The sequence below is a fragment of the Peromyscus leucopus genome, chromosome 11 (genome assembly GCF_004664715.2).
Source record: "Peromyscus leucopus breed LL Stock chromosome 11, UCI_PerLeu_2.1, whole genome shotgun sequence".
Taxonomy (NCBI): Eukaryota; Metazoa; Chordata; class Mammalia; order Rodentia; family Cricetidae; genus Peromyscus; species Peromyscus leucopus.
The window spans coordinates 69,218,455-69,238,229 of record NC_051072.1 but is presented as its reverse complement, the minus strand read 5'-3'; the positions used below and the strand labels follow the sequence as shown (position 1 = coordinate 69,238,229).

The 19,775-nt window shown below is 40.3% G+C and overlaps 1 protein-coding gene across 1 annotated transcript in view; it reads left to right on the top strand.

Moving 5' to 3' along the window:
• The window catches only part of LOC114697379 (cotranscriptional regulator FAM172A), a gene marked incomplete at its 5' end in the record, with an annotated part of 244,241 nt that overhangs the window by 101,620 nt on the left and 122,846 nt on the right, over positions 1-19,775 (top strand). Inside the window, 2 exons of the mRNA XM_028875626.2 lie at positions 5,108-5,224; positions 10,630-10,714. Coding sequence (XP_028731459.2) covers positions 5,108-5,224; positions 10,630-10,714 — 202 coding nt within the window. The remainder of the gene's footprint in view (positions 1-5,107; positions 5,225-10,629; positions 10,715-19,775) is intronic.

Genomic DNA, 19,775 nt, shown 5'->3' with positions numbered 1-19,775 from the left:
AGTCACATGGTTGGGTTTACAACCAATGAGAAAGCAGAACAGAAAGACAATAAAAATACACACAGGAAGTAGGTCTCTTGCTCAGGGGGAAGGATGGCAGCTGCAGCGAGGGGTAAGAAGGTGGTCTTAGCTCTTGGCTACTGCTCTCTGATCTTTGGGCTTTTAACTCTGCATTTGGCTCTATGTTTCTTATCTAATAAGACCGTTTAGAATTACATCTACACAAAATAGTGAATGTGAAAGCAGATTAATTTATATTGAACCTGAATTGAAAGAAATATAAGGAGATTACTGGGTAGAATTAAGAAGGGGAAAATCAAGTGATAGGATAAAATACCTTATACACTAACATCAATTTAGTTTATAAAAATAATTTCCTTTTAATCTATACATTATTTAGTTCAGAACTGTAAATTTTAAACACTCTTGATTTTGAGGGTTTTTTTTTTAAATTGAAACTGGTTCTTATCTTGGCATGTTTGTTGGTTTTTCAAAATTCCTTACTTATTTGGAGTCATTTTTTAAAATTATTTTTTAAACCCCAAATGCTGTTGAAGAGTTAATCAATTATTTATTTATGACAATAACCTCATAATTTGCTAAAAAAGTATCCATTGTGATATCTATGCGTTCACACATATATGTATTTGTATATGTGTGTGGATGTATGCATGCAACAGTGCACATCTTCTATCAAGCCACAGTTGTCTTGTCTTAATACCTATGAGTTCTGTGACCATTTTCTTCTTTTTATTGAGAATTTTTTTTCATTCATTTTACACACCAATCAAATATCTCCGTGTTCCCTCCTTCCACTCCTGAACCTCCCCCTCTCAACCCACCCCCTTCCCCCACACACAAAAGAAAGCAAGGCCTCCCATGGGGAGGCACATCCAGTAGAGGCAAGTCCAAGCTCTTGCCCCTGCCTCAAGGCTGCAAGAGGTGTCCCATCATAGGTAGTGGGCTCCAAAATGTCTGATCATGCACCAGGGATGGATTCTGATCCTTCTGCCAGCCCCCCCCCCCAAGCAAGTCAAGCTACACAACTGTCTCACCATGCAGAGGGCCTAGTCCAGTCCCATGCAGGCTCCACAGCCATTGATCCAACTTACATGAGTTCCTACTAGTTTGATTTGGTTATCTCTGCATGTTTCCCCATCATGATCTTGTTGCTCTTGCTCATAGAATCTGTCTTCTCTGTCTTTGGCTGGACTCCTGGAGCTCTCCCTGGTGTTTGGTTATGAATCTCTGCATCTGCCTCCATCAGTTATTACAGAAAAGCTCTGTAATGACAGTTAAGGTATTCACTGATCTGGTCACTGGGGCAAGCCAGTTCAGTTCAGGCACCCTCTCCACTATTTCTAGTCCAAGCTGTGGTCATCCTTGGGGATTCCTGGCAACTTTCCTAGCACCGGGTTTTTCTCTATCCCCATGATGTCTCCCTCTATCATGGTATCTCTCTCATTGCTCTCCCCCTCCATTCCTGTTCCAGCTTGACCATCCCATTCCCTTATGTTCTCATCCCCCATCCCCTACTCTCCATTGCCCACCTCTTACCCCCAGTTTACTCATGGAGATCTCATCTGTTTACCCTTTCCCGGGTGCTCCATGGGTCCCTCTTTGGATTTTTCTTTTTAGCTAGCTTCTCTGGAGTTGTGGGTTGTTGCTGTGACCATTTTCTTAACAGGTCTCAGACTGTTTCATTATCATTTTAGGTGAAACAACATGTTTAACATAAACTTAAGTAGTATTTATGAATAAAATGGGAAATAAATCAACAATCCTTACTAATTAATATATTATTTGCTTTAAAATTTATTGGATAATTTTCAGATATAAATATTATACACATAAAAATACCGATTGTAAGTTTACCATTCATTGTAGTGAGTAGAGGAAGCCTTGAATGTGTGAACTCATGAATGGATGTGTATTGTTGACATGTTCCTCAGACCCATTAGAGATCAGCAAAGCCTGCCCTCTGCATGAAGCATAGAGGGGCGGCAAAGCTGAGTGAAAATGTTGATAGTATGTGCAGAAATGTCCGCTGTGGCTTTCTCTCCTCAGATGTTTGCGGCTGGGACTGCTCTGCTGCAGAGACCACTCCTGGCAAGAGATTGGCTAAGCCTGCCTTCATAGCTCAGCTTTCACTGTCCACGCATCTGTCATTTCTGTGCTCCCTCCCCGCCCTGTCAGGTTACTCTCTGGGGCTGTGTAAGGACATGGCAGTGCATAAGAACTAAGCCATGGAACTTTAGGATGTTAACTATATGAATTATCATACTCTTGATCACTTCTGTTCAGTGACGTTGATACAACCTGAAATGGATAGCATTGTTTCTTTCCGAAAGACTGGTTATAGATGTTAAATGGATCTTAAGTGTGATTGTCTTAGGGGATCACTTAGTAAGTACCCCATAGTTCATTCAAGAATATGTGGAGACTGTGATTGCAGAGCCTTGCCATTTTTAGAGACTCACAGACCCATTGAGAATCTCATGGAAGCTAAGGATCACTCCCCAGAAAAGTACTCATATGAAAATAAAATTACAGTGTACACATGTATGGATTTTAATTAAATACCAGTATTTCCATCTTAGATGGGCATGTAGAACTTCAGTGATATGTCTGTTTCCTTTTCAGATTTCTGGACTTCCCAGCACATTACTGTGTTATAAATGATGACCTATCATTTGTTTTCCTGTCCAGCTGTGCTCCACCCATCCTTTGTTTTACTATATTCTTTCTAAGATCTGTGAGTTCTGAAACGTCTCTGATGGAGTCTCCTAGAAAGTCGTCTCCACTCTACTTCAGTGTTTTCCCAGCTCACACCGTTGGGCACTGAAGCAGGGTGGGCAGCTGAAGGGGAGGGAGACTGAAGCTGGCCAGCAGTGCCGACCAAGTGCTGCCTTTGGACACAAGTGCAGCCACATGGAGCCCCATCACTGCGGAGTCGGATTGCAGCCATGTTGAGACGAAGGAAATAGATACTGCCTAAAGAATCAAATATTTGAGATTCTTTGACATAGGGTTCATATGTGAATTTCTCTTTAAGATCTTCAGGAATTTGACCATTCTACATTTCTAAATGTGAATATCAGATTGATTTTTAAACTGCAAAGCAGATTTTTACAGACCTGTATGGCTGTGTCGTTTGGGCTATACTATGATGAAATGGAGGGTGGCACGTGAGCATGTCAGGTGTGTGAAGTGTCTGCCTGATGGATGGTCTCGGCTCACTCATCTAACGACTGCATTATTCCAGTTTGTAGAATTTCAACCCACAGACATTTAGCGTTTGCACTGAGTCCTTATCCTGTTCATAGGTTAGTTTTATTTCATCTTACAAATGGCTGTCGAGATTTAGGGTCTTCAGATAAAACCTTAAGTAAATCTGCATATGGTAGCAACAACCACAATGAAACCCAGGTCAAAAATTTTGAGCATACCAGAAAAGGGTATTCTTTTTTTTGTTTTTGGTTTTTCGAGACAGGGTTTCTCTGCGTAGTTTTGCGCCTTTCCTGGAGCTCACTTGGTAGCCCAGGCTGGCCTCGAACTCACAGAGATCCGCCTGCCTCTGCCTCCCGAGTGCTGGGATTAAAGGCATGCACCACCACCGCCCGGCCAGAAAAGGGTATTCTTAAATGTGACCTTATCAAATTCTTTAGCTCTCTTTGTGTTTTCATGTTTAGGAAATAAGAGTAAGGTCATAAAATTTCATCCTTAGCCAGATGTATTCACTATTGTGTGATTTTTTTTTAATTATCTGATGTTGATGCACTGTTTTATATTCTAGTGCCAATAGTGATCCAGTGAAAAATTAAAGAAGGTAGCATACTTGTTAGTAACTAATAATGAAGTATTTAACTGGATTGTTATATGATTTAAGCCTTTAAGACACTGCTAATTCAGGGGGTGTTTTTCTGTAAGACTATGGTATTGCATATGAATATTAATTTTAGTATTTTGTTGCTATAGGAAATATAGGCACACCAAAATACAAAAGATTTAGGTGCAAAAATGCTGCTGAGGTAAAGATGCTTTTATGTAATTTTCATTAATAGGTATGAAATGCAGAGTTTAATATGAGGGAGGATTGATTTTGAGATATTAGTTCAGAATATGGGAGAGAGTCTTCTGTCTGGACTTGTAGCTTACAGCGTGAGCTTTCTTTACTGTTCACAGTTCTCTGTTTTGTTAAAGTACACTATTATGTTTTTGATGGACAGTTCATGCGAATTAGCAGCAAATGATGGAGAAGCAGTAACTGCCCTTTTTCATCAGTGTGGGGACACCAGTGGACAGCACAGCATTGTGACAGAGCACCGGCTTTAGTTTTTGTTATGTTTTCTTACGTTTTAATATGCCGAATCAGGCAGTCCAGTATTCACAGATTGAAATAGCTTTTGCTTCATTTGATATACAATTTTTACTTTTCCATTTTCTTATTTGGCCTGCCACTGATGAAGTAGTCAGTGTCTCAAGCCAGGCAAATTCCTTCTTTCCAGAAGATAGTAAATTTCATAAATATAACATTGTGTAGGTAGAAGTTAAAAATGTAATAGTTTGCCAACATAACAAAACATATCAGAAAGCAAAATAGTATCAATAGACTGAAAGAGAATAGTTTTGGGGGGAGTATCAAAATCACCAGGAATTGCAGGGCCGTGGTAAAGAGCAGGCCAGTTAAATTGGAGAACTAAAACAAGGCACCTTTCTTCACCAGTGCCACTGCTTGAAAATGAGGAGAGTGAGCCCCAGGTGCCGACTTCCCTGAAGCCCTGAAGTAGGAAGTGATGGAAGAAATTGATAAAAGAAACCCTCAGGGATCCCCTGTGATCCCTTTAATCCTTGAATTGTCAAGCCACATGGAAAATAATAGAGCTATGTCCTTCCAAGACTTAAGTGGTATTAGCTTTTTGAAAGAAAATGTTGGCCTTTTCATATCCATGGACAAGAATAGGATATGTATTCAAATAGAAAAGAGTAACTTTGAGCCAAAGATGCATGTCTCTTTTTATTTTTAATATAGTATTGTCTATGACTAAGCAGCCTCTATCAGGAAGAAAAATTAGAGTCTATGTTTTATTTTTCTTTTTTAAAACAGATGATTCAACGAGAAGCAGATGTAAAAAGTAAGGTGACTGCTGTGGCATTGACAGACTCTGTTCACAATGTGTGGCATCAAGAAGCTGGCAAAACCATCCGAGAATGGATGAGAGAGGTGAGGCATGGTTCTGTTCAGTGCTGAGATGAATGGACATGAGCCTTTGTGTCTGGAGTCCCCACCAACTTATATTGCCTCCCACCCTACATTCTCTAGAGACAGAATATTGAGATAGAATAAAAAGTCTAGATACAGTTAGGATAATAAAAGAAATGTTTTAGAAGAACAAAACTTTTTGAAAGCATCCATTCTGCCCACTACTGAATAGAATATTATGTATGTATACAGTATGCATTAGACTTTTAGCTGAAAGAGGGCTTGATGTTATGATTCATATTCCCTACTGTTTAATTTTTCTGGCTGTTTAGAACTGTAGCTACTTAATTTCCAGAAAGAAGTTTCATGTAATTGCTCTTGTCCTTTCCTTCTGAAAATGTGATCAGGATGTGCCACAATGAAATTGATTGGCTCAATACTGCCTGTTGGGGTAGAAGCAGTCAAAAGCTGAATGGAGATTGTTAGAGATGCTTGAGCTGGCCATGGCCCCGACTCCATCTAGGGAAGCTGCTTACTGCATGTCCCTGCTGAGTCTGAAAACTAACAAGGATCTATCCAAAGTGGCCCGTGTCTTTTTGCAAAATCTACAGTTTGTTATTCAGTCCACTGATCCTATTACAGACGTCGAGCTGAAAATTCCATTCTGTTTATATTTACCTTGCTGATATTATTATAAGAATTTGACATTAGCCTCCCAGTACTATATCAGTAGTGGTCATATACGTCAGTAATCTCTCAGCTATAGTACTTACTCCTGTGCATCCTTTTCCCATTAGAAGTTCTTTATGAAAGTCAATCTGAGTGACAAATGCTCACACACACACTTACACATGTGCACGGAAACATGCACACGCACGCACGCACGCACACGTTCTTACATAAACCCACACACAAAAAGGTTAAAATATTTGGAAAATATCCTTGCTCCTAACAAACATGTCTAGCTATGGAAGAGATGCCCCTGTGTTTTTCCTGTTGATTAACCATCTTACCAAAGGCTGCCTTACATTTGGAAGTAAGACAGTGCTAGCAATTGCTTAGTCAGTCCTACAGTAGAGACTGCTGAAGCCGTGACTCCGGTGATTTCATAGGCCACAAATGAATGTGATAACGTTGTTTATATTAAGCAGTTTTACTATAAGGCTCTTAAATATTTCAAACCTATCAATTTAGCAAACAACAGACTAAAAATTATACTTGTATTTTATTTAATTTTAAAATACCATTTTCTCTTAAAGAAGGATCAAAGAAGACTACTTTAGCAATCCCTTGAACAAAACCTTTCTCAGATGAAAGACCAAATGTGGATGCTAAGCCGTGAGGAAGGGTCAAAAGTGCCTGGAGGGGCCCTTAATGGAACTTCTCTAGTGAGGTCCTCATACTGTTGATGATGAGTGTGCGACATGCCCCTGACCCAAAAGTCTGTAGCCAAGCCAGAAATACAGTTCTACACAATGATCATGGACCCTTCCTGATACCCTTCGACTCTGAGTGTAGGCCTGTCTTAGTTAGGGTTTCTGTTGTTGTGAGGAAAAACCATGACCATGGCAACTCTTATAAAGGAAAACATTTAATTGAGGTGGAGCCTTACAGTTTCAGAGGTTTAGTCATTATCATCATTGCGGGGAGCATGTGGTATAGACAGACATGGTGCTGGAGAAGGAGCTGAGAGCCCTATATTAACAGGAAGTGGTCTGAGGTACTAGGAGTAGCTTTGGCATAGGAGACCTCAAAGTCTACCCCACAGTGACACACCAACAGGGCCACACCTCTGAATAATGCACTCCCTTTGGGAGGCTGTATTATTTCAAACCACACCACTAGGCCCTAGAAACATAATTTGGTTAATGATACACAATCATGTTTAAGGCACAAGAACTTTAAAGATCAGCCTTTAAGGCCATGATTTTTTACAATGCATGCAGGTGTAATAAACACGAGTGAAAGCCTGACTGGACCAGTGAAGCAAGCTTCTCTACTACCTTGCACAGAGTTAGCTCGCACCTTTTTTCTTTTTAGATAGAACATACCAAATTTTACAATCTTTTAATCACATCTTATTAACTATTTGAGAGTTTCACACAATATATTTTGATCATAGTCACACACACACCCAAGTCTTCCTGTATGTGCCCTCTTCTCCTGCACCTCTGTATTGGGATGGAGAGATGACTCAGCCATTAAAAGCCACTCATAACCAGTTCAAGTTCCGGCTTCATCCAGTATATCTGTTGCCGCCTTCTGGCTTCTGTGGAAACCTGCACACACATGGCATACACATACACACATTAATTTATTTTAACTTCAAAATCCATATCATGACAAGATGGATCTGTGGTAAAAGCGCCTACTGCACAGACATAACAAACTGACTTCAGTCAGCAGACTCCACAGTGGAAAGCGAGAACATGTGGGCACACGCACATGCACACACACACACACACACACACACGCACGCACGCACGCACGCACACACACACGCACACACACAAGAAATGAAATTAAAAACTAAACAAGATAAAAACAAAACTTAATTCCATGTCTACTCAAATGTCATCCACCTTGGCACAAGTCAAAGCATGTCACTCAGTACTGTAGCCATTAGACACTTCCCGTTGCTGTGACTGGTCCCCAAGGTATAGATTTTACAAAGGGAAATTTATAACCAAAAAAATCTGCAAGGTCATAATCTCGGCATAAGAAACCTTTTACATTGAAACACTTAACTTTAGCAAACATTCATTATATTGCCTTCATTTTTCCTGGGGACACAGAAATGCTAGTTAAGTGATCCATTCCAATATCTTGCCTCTGGTCAAGGACTCCTGGCTTTACTTAGGATGCTGCATGGGTCTCCAGTGCGGCACTGAGGGTGCTGTGCTCTGGCTCCCCTTCTTGACTACTCTATGCATCAGAGAATAAGACCTTGGAGGCTAATAACGTTACTATGTCTGAAATTCAGGTAATTTTCCTAGTCTGTGGCCACCAGGATACCTCATTGTCTATGAAGAACTAGAACATATGCCAGTTGGGGAATTAAGGAGAAGGAGAGATAGACAGTAGAACAATTTGGAAAGAAATTTGGTTTTTAAACCATAGAAACACATCTCAGGGGGGTACTTGTGAGACGATGGGGTTCAAGCAGGTAAATTCCATTATAATCTCTGTACACCTTTGTTTACATATGTCAAAGCTGGGTCATTTTATTTCACTTTTTTATATAGAAAACATTTTTAACCTGCTTTCTCTATACTTTCCCTAGTGGAACTAAAATGCCACTTGAAGAATCACATGCATGTACGCATGCATGCATGCACACCCTTCCAGCTTGGTTTCCATCCTTTCCAATCCAGTGTAGGTGCTTGTTACACAAGACATCTGGCATCTTCACTGTTAACCACAGGCCACTTCACTGTCCGTGATTTTTCAGGAAAGCTGAAAGCTTTCAGCATGTGCTGAGAGGGAACTAAAATTTCAGAATCGTAAAATGGTAGCCTGTATTTTTGTTTCAGTATTTGAGCCAAAGGTGATCTGTTTTCTTTTAAAATGGACAAAAAGTTCATTTGGTTCAGCTTTTAAAAGTCAAAGTGAGTTTAAAAAATGACTAATTATCTACAGATTATAATATGCAGTCACTTTTATTAATACTAGAAAATTGTGTAAGGCACAGTTCTGCGTGTATGAGATGCAGGTGATCAGTATTAAGACTGGCATATCACCTGGGTAATAGCCAACTTTCATCAGATTTGGAGGCACTAGTAAGATGAATAATAATTAAAATATATACCTAATCGCTGCCTGTCTGTTGGTAGTGCTAATTGCTGTCATTGAAAAGACTGAATTGTTTAAGAAAAGGGGAGAGAAAGAGAAAGTCATTCTTCATTGAAGCTATCTCCCTGTATCATTGGGAGCCTATTTTTAGTACCTATAGAAGTCATGATTTTTGAATTTATTAGGGGCTGTGATGAATGATAAAACAAATCATCCATTTACATATCTTGACACTGCTTTAGAGAATACTTACTTCTTACAAGCAAGTGTCACGTTGTATATAAAAGCTGGCTAATTGTGTGCTAATCTTCTGCATTATCTAGAATTCTCTGATGTGGTAGTCTATCAATGGTAATATTAATTTTGCTTATTTCAAATGTATGAAATATCTTCTAAAAACCTATTTCTTTTATAATTTCTACTTCTCTTACATTGTGTAATTTTACATTCAGCTTCTAATTAAGATTAGAAATGCACATTATAGAATATATATCCATTTCAAACCATCAAGCTTTTGTCATACATGAAAAATACTAATATTTTATCTGTTTTAAATATAAAAGGAGTGAAAGCATTTAAGAACATTACTAGATGTGTTTGTTTTCATGGGTTTTTTTCCAACACAGTTCAATAGTTTCATTGATCCACTGTTTCTTACAAAAATCTGCCATGCTTTGTGAGCTTCCGTCTGTAATCTCATACAGCAAACCCTTCCTTTATGTTATCCCTGCTCTCTCTGGTCCCAGAACAGTAGGGTTGCCTTGACAAATCTATTCAAAAGCCATTCCTCGGCCGTTATTGGTGGGGACTGGGGCCTTTGAAATTTTCTCCTCACTGCAACACAGCTGACATCTTCTTCCAGACAGAATGAATTAAGGAAATACAATAAGACACTTGATCTACCAGTCAAGGACCCGTCCTCAGTGAGAACGGATTCCATGGTGCACAGCCAAGGCAGCAAGCATCTAAAATGCACAATGCCCACTGTTTACCAGGAGAGCAGTCACCCATTTCTCCAGCATGATTGATGGGAGGGTTTCTTTTAAAATAGAATCTGTCTGTGGAAATTCTTTGTGTGTATATCTGTGTTCTGAGTATTTTTAAAACCATATAATCACATCTTTTAAACCAGAATTTAGATCTATATATTTAAGTTTATAGAAGAAATAGAATGTTATTTCATTTATCTGAGTTGCAAATCATCATTATCTGAGAGAGTGAACATTAATATTAAAGTTTTGTGTCCTCAGACATGGCTACAATTCTCCAGGCTGTATTTGTGTGTAATTTTGATATACCCTTCATGTGGGTCAGAGTAAAAATTAAAAGGGAATATGGACCAAATTTGAGGCTTTTTTTCCTTCACATCTAACTTTTCTTAAAAATATATCAGATTATACTTTATAGGTTATGTATCTTTGCATCAACACAGATTATTAACTGAATTAGAAAAGGTAATTTTTTCCACAGTCATTAATAATTAGTGACTGTTTATGTAAGAAAACACTTTAAAATCGATGGAAAATGAATACCCTTCTAGTGATTTGTTTATAGGACACATTTATCTCTTTCACCTGAAGATGTGGTTTTCCTCTCCATCCTATGTAATCAACGTTGTGTCTGTTCCACGACAGAACTGCTGCAACTGGGTCTCCAGCTCGGAGCCACTGGACACGTCGGTGGAGTCCATGCTGCCTGACTGTCCCCGCGTCTCTGCAGGTGTGTGGTCGATGAAAGTGGGGGGCGTGCTCTCAAGTACAAAAGCATCCTGCAGAGATAAATTCTGCCTTGTGGATTAAATATTACTCTATCTCAAATTATTCCTATCACATGTGTCTTGTTTAAGTAGCTTAAAATGCTTATCAACAGACTCAGTAAGGTGACTGGGTGAAACACTTCAAGAATAATATAGATAGTTTCTGGTGGAGCATAGGGAGATGATTCTGTGCCTAAAAGACAAGAACTCAGTAGCCATATAGAACCTCAGAAATATGTTTGTCTCCGAGCACCAATCCCATAATATTTCAAGCAATCATATAATCTAGAGAAAAATTTACTTTCAAGCAAAGATTTTAGGTGGACCTTGTGTGTAACGTAGGATTTGTATGTGGGAAGGTGAGCAAGGTGTTACCCTAAACAAAAGAAACAGCTCTAAAGGAACAGAGCCAAAATGGATTTGAAGATGTTCAGAGATAGTAAAGTTAAGTGTGTTCTGCCTATTGATAGCAAGGAAGGAAAACAGGGATACATCCAGAAGCAGCTGGACTCTGGGATGTGTTAGGATGGTATCTATTTCTTGCCTAAAGAGTTTGTGTCTGAGTGCCTAGGTAAAGAAAGTGGTATTACATTTGGCATTGCTTTCTGATTTTTGCTTTTGCAGCTTCCAGTAATTTTTGTGATAACACAGAGTTAGAACTAGTGACAACAGTTGACTTGCTATGGTTGGGAATGCTGGAAAATGAGCAGGGATTTGGAACACAGACTATTCCATGTCTTAGTCATAGATGACAGCTAATCACCAAGTAAATGTGTTTATTGTGTGAAGGTAACCATTTGGTGAGTAGTTCAAATTCTAGGTGACAAAGTGATGTTTACAGCTAAATATCATTATCATTAACACATAAACTTTAACTGAGCTTCACTGTTATTACAGCTAAATTTTTTTTTTTTTTTTTGGTTTGTCAGTTAAGGTTTAATCCTTAAGAGAAATAAAACTACTGTGAGGTACTTCTGCTGTGATATATTGGTATATGTACATTATACATCCTATTTTTGTTGCTCATGGTGCTTTATGCCGAGATAGCACAGAATTAGCAAATGTTGACTCGGTACTCCCAGGGAAACGCAGAGGTAGTTTCCAGTGAGCCGCTTGTCATTTTTTCATCAACCAGTCAGCACCAGTCCCTTCTTTTGTATGTATTTCTACTCAAACACACATCATATCACATGTATTGTTGACTCATTGCATTCAGGCTCATGCCCAGCAGCACTGCAATGCACACCTGTGCAAGGCTTACACATACATTTCTCCATAAGGTGTGTCACAGTTTTCTTGAACTAAGGATTATTAATTAGACAGTACCACAGTGCTGTATTTGGGGGATCATTTGAAATAGTAAAGTCAAAACACAAAAATGTGAAAAATCTGACACTAAGTAGTCCATGAAGAGCCCACTTCTTTACAATATTAAAACTGAAACAAGAAGGCAGAGTTGGGTCTTGTTGAAACATGTAAATGATAATTCAAATTTTTATAACTCTGTGTATGTATGTAAATGACTACAGAAGTGTCGTAGTGTTGATTTTGGGGTTACAAATAAGTTGTAGTGAGCACTTGAATTCAGAACTCTAAAAAACAGAGAGAATGAAGACCAGTTACTTTATCCATATAGATAACAGGATTTTTTTTTTCTCCTTTACTAGTATTTGACTAGAGCTAATTAAACAAGCTTTACAAGGACAATAATTTGCATTTGATTCTGGGACTTTAGTACCCAGAACAGACAGTTATAGAAGTTAGGTGTAAAATAGAAAAGAACAAGGATTACTAGAACTCAGAAGCAAGAGCTGGAGTCCACAGTGATGGACCTATTTCCCTTCACATTGCCTCTGTTGTCTGTGGTACACATGCCCTGTGGAGTCTATGTGCTTTACCATGGACTTCAGTGAACACACACTTGCTCCAGTTGTCAGAGATGCTGAAGGAAAATCCAAGGGAAGAAAAAACAAAAGCAATCCTAGCTACTGCTTTACACCACAAGATGACCCAAAAGAGAAAGAGAAGTGTCCATATCTGTATTCAGGGAGTGGTGCTACTCGGCAGCCTACAGATCCCTGTCTCAGTCCCACCTCCAAACACACACACACACACACACACACACACCCTGTGTACCTTCTTTAACCATAGTTCAGCCTATCAAATTTATAGCTTTATACTCATATGCACCTCTTTAATACATAGTCTAGTCAAGCATGATGACTCACATCTATAATTCTAACACTTGACTTAGATAGGAGGATTACCACAAATTCAAGACCAGACTTGGTTAGTCCTCAAGTAGGAGTAGTGAATTCTAGCCTGGTATCCACATGCAGACATATGTATATATGCATTATATATCCATAAATATAAAAATAACAAATACCAGTTTCTTAATTTTTGAAACTGTTCATGTAATTATAGCTGGTATTTGTAGCTACCTTCTATTATGAATTCAGTACCCCCTTGGCTTTCAGCTAGTTAAGATTTTTTATCTAGTGAAATGACCCACCCATTTGTTCCTGGAAGGTCTGGTGCTGTGGGATATTCTGTATGGCAAATGTGTTGCTCTGATTGGTCAATAAATAAAACACTGATTGGCCGTGGCTAGGCAGGAAGTATAGCGGGACTAACAGAGAGGAGAAATAAAAGAACAGGAAGGCAGAAGGAGTCACTGCCAGCCGCCTCCATGACAAGCAGCATGTAAAGATGCCGGTAAGCCACGAGCCACATGGCAAGGTATAGATTTATGGAAATGGATTAATTTAAAATGTAAGAACAGTTAGCAAGAAGCCTGCCACGGCCATACAGTTTGTAAGCAATATAAGTCTCTGTGTTTACTTGGTTGGGTCTGAGCGGCTGTGGGACTGGCAGGTGACAAAGATTTGTCCTGACTGTGGGCAAGGCAGGAAAATTCTAGCTACAGTCTGGACCATATGCAGCCCTGCCTGAATTAGAGTTTTATAATCTATTTAATATAATTACATGAGGTACTAACAGGCAGTCTAGAGAATTTCAGCATTGCTGATTGCCTTACCTTTCTATTCCTGTGATAAAACTTCATGATCAAGGCCACTTCTAAAAGAAAGTGTTTATTTGGGGCTTATACTTTCAGAGGCATGGTAGCAAGAACAACTAAGATCTTACATCTTGATACTCAAGTAGAAGGCAGAGCAAGGGGGGGGGGGAGAGCGCGAGAAGAATGGTACCAGTCTTTTGAAACTTCAGAGCCCACTCCTAGTGACACACCTCCTAATCCTTCCCAAACAGTTCAGCTAACTGAGAACCAAGTATATCTATGAGCCTGTGGGGCCATTCCCCTTCACACACCACACAGATGAATTTTTCCTTACCCACGTGTCAGAGCAGCTCAGTTTCTCCTGGCAATGAGGATCTGTCATCTGGAGAAGAGAGTAGCAGCATTCATTTCCCGTTGTTTCAGGAGTATCGAGAGACTGAAGTGGAAAGATGGTGGTTTCATTTCTGTGGCATCCTTATTGTGGTACCAATGAAATACTCCTTCTTGTGGAACCAGTACCTTAGAGCAGAAGGGCCTGGAGTCAGCAGTGGAAGCAGCTGTTTTATTAGTAGATCATTAGAGGTAACCGTTAGAGGTTCATCCCATTTCTGTTCCTTCATTCCTAGATCAAAAGTGAATGGCTCTATATATTAACACTGCTTTGAGGACACTGTTTCAGCTCCCCCAGGTGCTTCACCTAGCAGGCATCATAACTGAATTTTCGAAAGGTCATTCCAATGTACTATCAAGCCTGCTGCTGAGGGGCAATGGGGAACATGGTAGAGCCGTGGAGTGCTGGCAGACTTCAGGCTCCCCTGTCTATTCCTGCTCTCTGATGAAAACCAGCTGCCGTGCTACAAGCTGCTCTGGGGAGACTGGCATGGGAAGGAAGGCCAGTGAGGACTTGAGGTCTGTCACCAGCCACATGAATGACCTTGAGAGAGGGTTCTTCCCAAGTTGAGTTGAGTCAACTCCAGCCCTAGGTTGATTGTTGTGAGAGACCCCATGCAAAGCCATTCAGCTAAGCCGTGTTCAGATTTCTGACCCACAGAAACTGAGATGATAAATGAGTATTGTGTAGGGTGTGATTGACTCCATAGAAAGAGGGAGTTAATATTGCAGATTCACTATCAACTGTGGTCACCATGCCCTATGCAAAAACACCATAGTGTGCTTATTTAGAGGGAAACCTTATGAGGCTCACCTTCTGGGCCTGCAGGGCAATTCTTACAGAAAGACATTTAAGAGCTCATTGAAGATCATGCTTCTGCCTCTGCTTCTCTCCTCACTGCTACCCCTGTTAGACTTTGCTGACCATCAAAAACATGTTTTATTTTTCTCACTTAAGTTTGCACTGTCATCTAAATTATTCAGCCATTTTCTGACCATTTTTTTTTTTCCTTAGAGCAGAACTGGGTACTCTGTGGAATCTTCTTATGGGGTTGAGTCCAACAAATTCAGGAGCTTTCCTGCCAGGTGTGGCAACAGGACTAACATGAGTTCAAAGCTAGGCTGAAGTCCCTAACTCTAGGATTGTTTAGATAGCCTGGGCAGCTTAGCAACAGCCTTGCTCAGAAACAGAAGGAGATTTCATAGACACTCAGCATACACATCCATGGGGTCTTCAGATATTAAATAGCTGGTTCTGGGTACTGTCCTGGAGATGGAAACAGAGCAGTGAGCAGTCCCCTTGACTGGTTGGTCCTTCTGCCCTCAGGTGTGTTCTTCCTCTGAAGCTGGCTTCAGCGTCATGTGGTGTTACATGAGGGTGTCGGGGCCGCCGTCCCGAACCCTCTCGTTCTACCTCCTAACAAAAGCAAAAAGCTCTTCCTCCAAGTCAGCGACTTCTCTTGGTATTAACTTGTTAACAAAAGGTACTCAGGGGATGCATACCAGGAAGATAAAGGGAGAATGAGATGGCTTGGCAACAGGAGGAGATAGGAAAACACGTTTGAGTAACATACACTTTTGTCAGGACATCTTAGCAAACTTCATGAATACGGGGAAAATAAAGAACACGTGCTGCTGTAACAGAGGACCTTAGTTCAGTTCCCAGCACCTGTATTGGCAGTTCACAACCACCTGTGACTCCAGTTCCAGGGAGATGCAGTGCATCTGTTCTTCTTGCGCATCTACACTGTGGTGCACATGCACGCATGCACACACAGACAGAGGCAGACAGAGAGAGAGAGAGAGAGAGAGAGAGAGAGAGAGAGAGAGAGAGAGAGAGAGAGAGAGGTAATATGAATTTTAAAAGGTCTTATTAATTAAAAAAAAACCTGGAGCCAGATATTGGGGTGAACACGAAAGATCAGAGAAACAGAACAAGCCACAGCCAACCTCACCTTACCAACTCCTCAGCCTCCAGAGCGAGACTTCCTGTTTACCCACACCTTCTATACCTTTCTGTGCCCTGCCATCTTCCTTCTTTCCCAGTGCTGGGATCATTAAAGGTGTGTGCCACCACCCTGGCTCTCTTCCCAATGTGACCTTGAACTCACAGAGATCCAGATGGATCTGTGCCTCCAGAATGCTAGGATTGAAGGTGTGTGCCACCACTGCCTGACTTCTTTGTCTAATCCAGTGGCTGTCTTTGCCCTCTGATCCCCAAGATAAGTTTATTAGGGTATACAATATGTTGGGGTCCACAATATATCACCACAAAGACATTCAGACAGACACACAGAGTCACAGATTGACACACGGAAACAGACACACACACACACACACACACACACACACACACACACACACACACACTTTTAAATGATAATTTTTTAAAGAAAAGAATAAGCTAGAAGGCCCTGTCTGCCTCAACAAGGCTGATGGAAAAGCAGGTGTTTAGGTGTGATGATGTAAGTTGTAGTAGTGACAAAGGGGATGTGGAGGACAGAAGGGAAATGCCCTCGGAAAGGATCCACACTCTTTAGGAAGGCCTGGGTTTGACATATGGAGGGAAGAGGTAGCAATAAACTACCTCTTCTTACCTCAGTGTCAATGACTGAGTTCCTACTTTAATTCAGTGCCTCACACTATTAAATCAGTCAGGGGCACTGTTTCTCAGAGAGTAAGATGACTGACTAGTAGGCCTCATAGTCCACACGGTTGATTATTTGTTCTAAAATGGTTATTGGGGCAAATGTTATGTGAACAAGTTCTGTAGACTCTAGAAAAGTAATTTTAATTCCTCAGGAAGGAGATATTTTTAGACTATAATGCAATACTGTGTATTCTTATTAAGCATTTTTTAATTTTGAAGGTTTTCATTTGTTTTAAAGCTATTGTTGATTATTTCATCCTACAGGAGTGAAAACCATTTGAACAACTATTCTCCCTTCATTTCCCTGCCACTACTTCTATTCATAAAAAGTGTATTTATTCATGTTTCCCTGTGTTTCCCTATGTTGACAGGTTCACAAAATATTACATGGAAACTAGACCCTTAGAAAGATAGAAAGTATGAAAAAAGAATGGTTGATGCTGGGCGGTAGTGGCGCACACCTTTAATCCCAGCACTTGGGAGGCAGAGTCAGGCGGATCTCTGTGTGTTCAAGGCCATTCTGGTCTACAGAGGAGAGCCAGGACAGGCACCAAAACTACACAGAGAAACCCTGTCTTTAAAAAAAAAAAAAAAAGGAAGGAAGGAAGGAAGGAAGAGAGAAGGAAAAAAAGAAAGAAAGAAAGAAAAGAAAAGAAAAAGGAGTAGTTGGATAAACTGTTCCAAGGACATAGAAATCTAACGACAATAAAAGCTGGAAGAGACATGAAGTAGAGGTACAGTTTTAATGAGATACTATCTCATATAGTGTGTGTTTCAAACCAATAAAATAGTGAATAGTAAATTTTACTGTGTATGAGGCAGAATTTTCTTACCATTTTCAGGGTGAGAGGGCAGGAAGCTGTAAACGTTTGAACAGAGGTTGTGTTGGCAAGCCTTGCTGTCTTCTGACTTAGGAGTCTGGCACGGCAGGCCTTCGCCAGTGCAATGCCGACAGGGTATCCTGTCACACACTTCTGCCTGCGCTGCAGTTGGCTAAAGGCTGCTGTGCTTGGATCCTTCCCCATCTCAGCACACTCACACGGCCCTGGTGTGTTCATTCAGCCAGCTCTGTGGACCAGGATGGCCTTGAACTCACACACAAGACACACTGCCCCTGCTGCTGGAGATACGTGCTGAGTTAGAACAGATAAAGCCCCCCCCCCACCAGAACTCCCGTTCTAAGAAGGAGGATGAAAAATAGACAAGATAGAAAGTATATAGCTTTCTTTAGTGATAGGAGAAAATATGAACCGGGAAGAAGGGCCTGTGTAAAAGAGAGAATATGAACGTTCGATGGGCGGCCAGAAAGGCCTGGCCGAGAAGGTGACTGCTATTCCTAGGGCATTCTCTTAGGCTTGCCTTCCCCTCACTGCCACAGGGGTGCTTACTTACTCAGAGATCCTTTCCTAGACATAAGCTCTGAGATGACAAACAGTTCCTCTCAGGTGCCTTTTCTTCTGAGTCCTAGAAAATATCAACTTTTTTTCCTCAGACCTGCTTTACCAATATTCTGAAATTCATGGCGGCCAAAGGTCATGATTACCAAAAAATTATTACAGTTTGGCCACTGTTCCGGAAGCAGCCTATGCTCTGGTCACAAAGCATCCAGAGGTGAGCAGATCCTGCTACCTAACCTGAAGGATCCAAGCCCAGAATGATTTACACGTAGTGCCAGGCACCTGGGAGAAAGCCGCCTCTAGTTACAACATCATCGTCTACATGTCTTCAGGAAGATCTTAGTATTCACTAGGTACCCGGTGCATGTTGGTATATGTCCTCCAAGACCTTTAACCATCCTGTTTCTCACTCCTACAATGGTTTGGACAGGCTTTTCTCTAGGATTTAAGTCCATTCAGAAGATCTGATAGAAAGCTAATCATATAATGTAAAAAGGAGGAAAAGAAAAAAGTAGCAGATGGCTATCTTGTGGCCTAAGAATTGAAGTAGAAAACTGAACTGTATTGAGATGAGCCTTTCTTAACTCATAGGTAGAAGTGGTACCATTGATAAAAATGTACCTGACTGCCAATATACATGAACACAAAGTGGAATGTTAGCAGTTACAGGTAAATTTGAATTGATGACAGCCTGCTACTAAAACCCTAATTTTTCTTCACTCCAATAGACCATACTAATTGTTGTACTGAATATTTGCTAAATATTCCCTTCACTATATTGCTGGAAATACGTCTTGAGGAAATGACACTTGAGAGTTCATCTCTTTTATTAGTAAATAATCACTTCCTTTCTAAAGATAGCATGAAAAAATCAACAGTAATTGCCTCTGAAAAGTGGTATCACCCAAAATGTATAGTCAAGTTAAGTTGTCTATTATGTTTTTAGACACATTTCTAGTTAATTAGGTAATTGAAAATCTATACTGTGTCTTGTAAACATCTTAAAATTCAAAGCATACTTGCATATGTGATATTGTATCAGTTTTGGCTGAAGGTTTCAGTTCCTCCTTCCATTCAAAGGATACACTCTTATCCGTTAAGTGACATTTCTGTCAGCTAATTGCACTTTTCAGACAGTTGTTGTTGCTGCTGTGGGACTGGCCTTGTGGCTCTTACTCATCAGTTGGTTTTCCTGTCCATTGTTCTCTGCTACATTGTAATTACAGTGAATGGAAGGTAGCAGTGTTCCCAAATTGACCCCAAGAATTCTGTTTCCAATGAATCATTCATTAGAAATAACTAGAATCTGAAACTCTGAGAAAATCATTGAAGAGAATGAGTTTAAGAAACCTACCTAAATATGTCTGTCATCTCTGCAGTCAGGTTTGGTCCCCTCTGATTTTGATCACAGTGGATGTAAGTCGCCTCACTCCAGAATGCTCACTCTTTAAAAATAATTCTTACATAGCCACCACACTTGTTGCTGTTGTTTCACAACTTTCTAAAACAATTTATGCAAAGGCCTGCAAAGGAGTTGGCATTTAGTAAAGGTGGTGACTTTCCTT